This window comes from Myzus persicae, unplaced genomic scaffold (genome assembly GCF_001856785.1).
Source record: "Myzus persicae strain clone G006 unplaced genomic scaffold, MPER_G0061.0, whole genome shotgun sequence".
Classification (NCBI taxonomy): Eukaryota; Metazoa; Arthropoda; class Insecta; order Hemiptera; family Aphididae; genus Myzus; species Myzus persicae.
Window position 1 is genome coordinate 1 of NW_019103383.1, and position 1,454 is coordinate 1,454.

Sequence of the window (1,454 nt, forward strand, 5' to 3'; positions counted from 1 at the left end):
CTATTACTAACATATTCATTACTTGGATCTATACTATTTATGAAAATTTATTCCTAAAATGTATGAATAAAATACCATCTAGGAATAAGAACAAATTGTGCTTACCAAATGCTTTCAGTTCATTTACTAATTGTAGGATCATAATAGATTGTACAGAATTTCCTACTGATGTAACTAGAAAATCTATGGTTATTCAGAAATCTACTTATAGCAATTATAAACATTATCATACATTAAAAGCTTTAATAGGGGTTGCTCCAAATGGGGTTGTGACATTTTGTAGTAATCTATTTCCAGGCTCAACCTCTGATAAAATTGTCACTTTACATAGTGGTTTATTTGCACAACTAGAAGAAGGAGATTTGATTTTAGCCGACAAAGGGTTCTTGATTAGAGATATTTTGCCACCTGGGGTCCATCTAAATATACCACCATTTCTTGATACACCACAATTTACTAAAGAACAAATTTATTTAACTGAAACTATCGCTCGAGCTCGAATACATGTTGAACGTGCCATACGTAGAATTAAATGTTATAGGATTTTAAATCATATTCCAACATTATTATTGCCTCACAGTGATTGTATTTTTAAAGTAGTTTCTGCTCTCACTAATTTAAAATTTCCTTTAATCAAAGAAATTCAAGATAAAATGTGAATAAATTGTAATAATTATTAAAAGTAAAGTACAACTTATTTATTAATCTGTGTTATATTTAGTTACTGTTAATGTTTTTCTATTACCTGTATACATATTCTTATTCAATAACTATTCATTTTTTCCTAAAATGTATGGAATATAATGTTCTAAATAAAATGATTTAATAATGTTAAAGTTGTTTGACCAATTTGTATCTTTATAGATTTGAACTATGATAGTTTCGTCTGTTGTCCACACAACCAAAAAGCATCTACTTCTCTTGGTCATAAATAGCTGTCCTTGTATTTGGTGCCAGTAATTATGATGCTTGTTGATGAATATCTCATTGTTAATTTTGTAAATTATATATGATTGATCTTCAGTTATTGCATCAGATAATTTACATTTTCTATATTTATATGGACACTTCACTTCAACAATATCATCTTCACCAATAAGACCATCAGGTGACGCACCAATAAATCCACACTGGTGTAACCATAGTCCAGTTGGTTGAACTATAATATTTTCAGTTTCTTGTAAAATATTTACTGCTGTAGATTCGTTAGCCAGACCCCACTCTATTGCACGGACATGTTTAATGCTTCCATACTCATTATTCAATGACTTCAAAAGAGATTTTGGTATACTTTTTTTTGTCATAGCTGATATTATATCTCCAAAATTACTAGCTGTTAGTCTATGTTTTTTATAAATAAGCCATAGATCGTTTTTAGCTTGACCTACGGTTTCTTGAGCAATTTTTAAAACAGTTTCATTAGTGACTAAAAGTTTTTCTGTGAGGAAATGTTG

The 1,454-nt window shown here is 29.2% G+C and overlaps 2 protein-coding genes across 2 annotated transcripts; one reads left to right on the forward strand and one right to left on the reverse strand.

Moving 5' to 3' along the window:
• Window positions 1-82: 82 nt before the first annotated feature.
• On the forward strand, window positions 83-659 carry LOC111034396 (the record flags this gene model as incomplete). Its single annotated transcript, XM_022315614.1, has 1 exon — window positions 83-659. A coding segment is annotated over one exon (577 nt), but the record flags the coding sequence as incomplete, so codon positions are not given.
• Window positions 660-770: 111 nt separating this feature from the next.
• LOC111034395 lies at window positions 771-1,304 on the reverse strand. Its single transcript, XM_022315612.1, has one exon. It carries the CDS (start codon window positions 1,302-1,304, stop codon window positions 771-773), a length of 534 nt encoding a protein of 177 aa, XP_022171304.1.
• Between the last annotated feature and the right edge of the window lie 150 nt (window positions 1,305-1,454).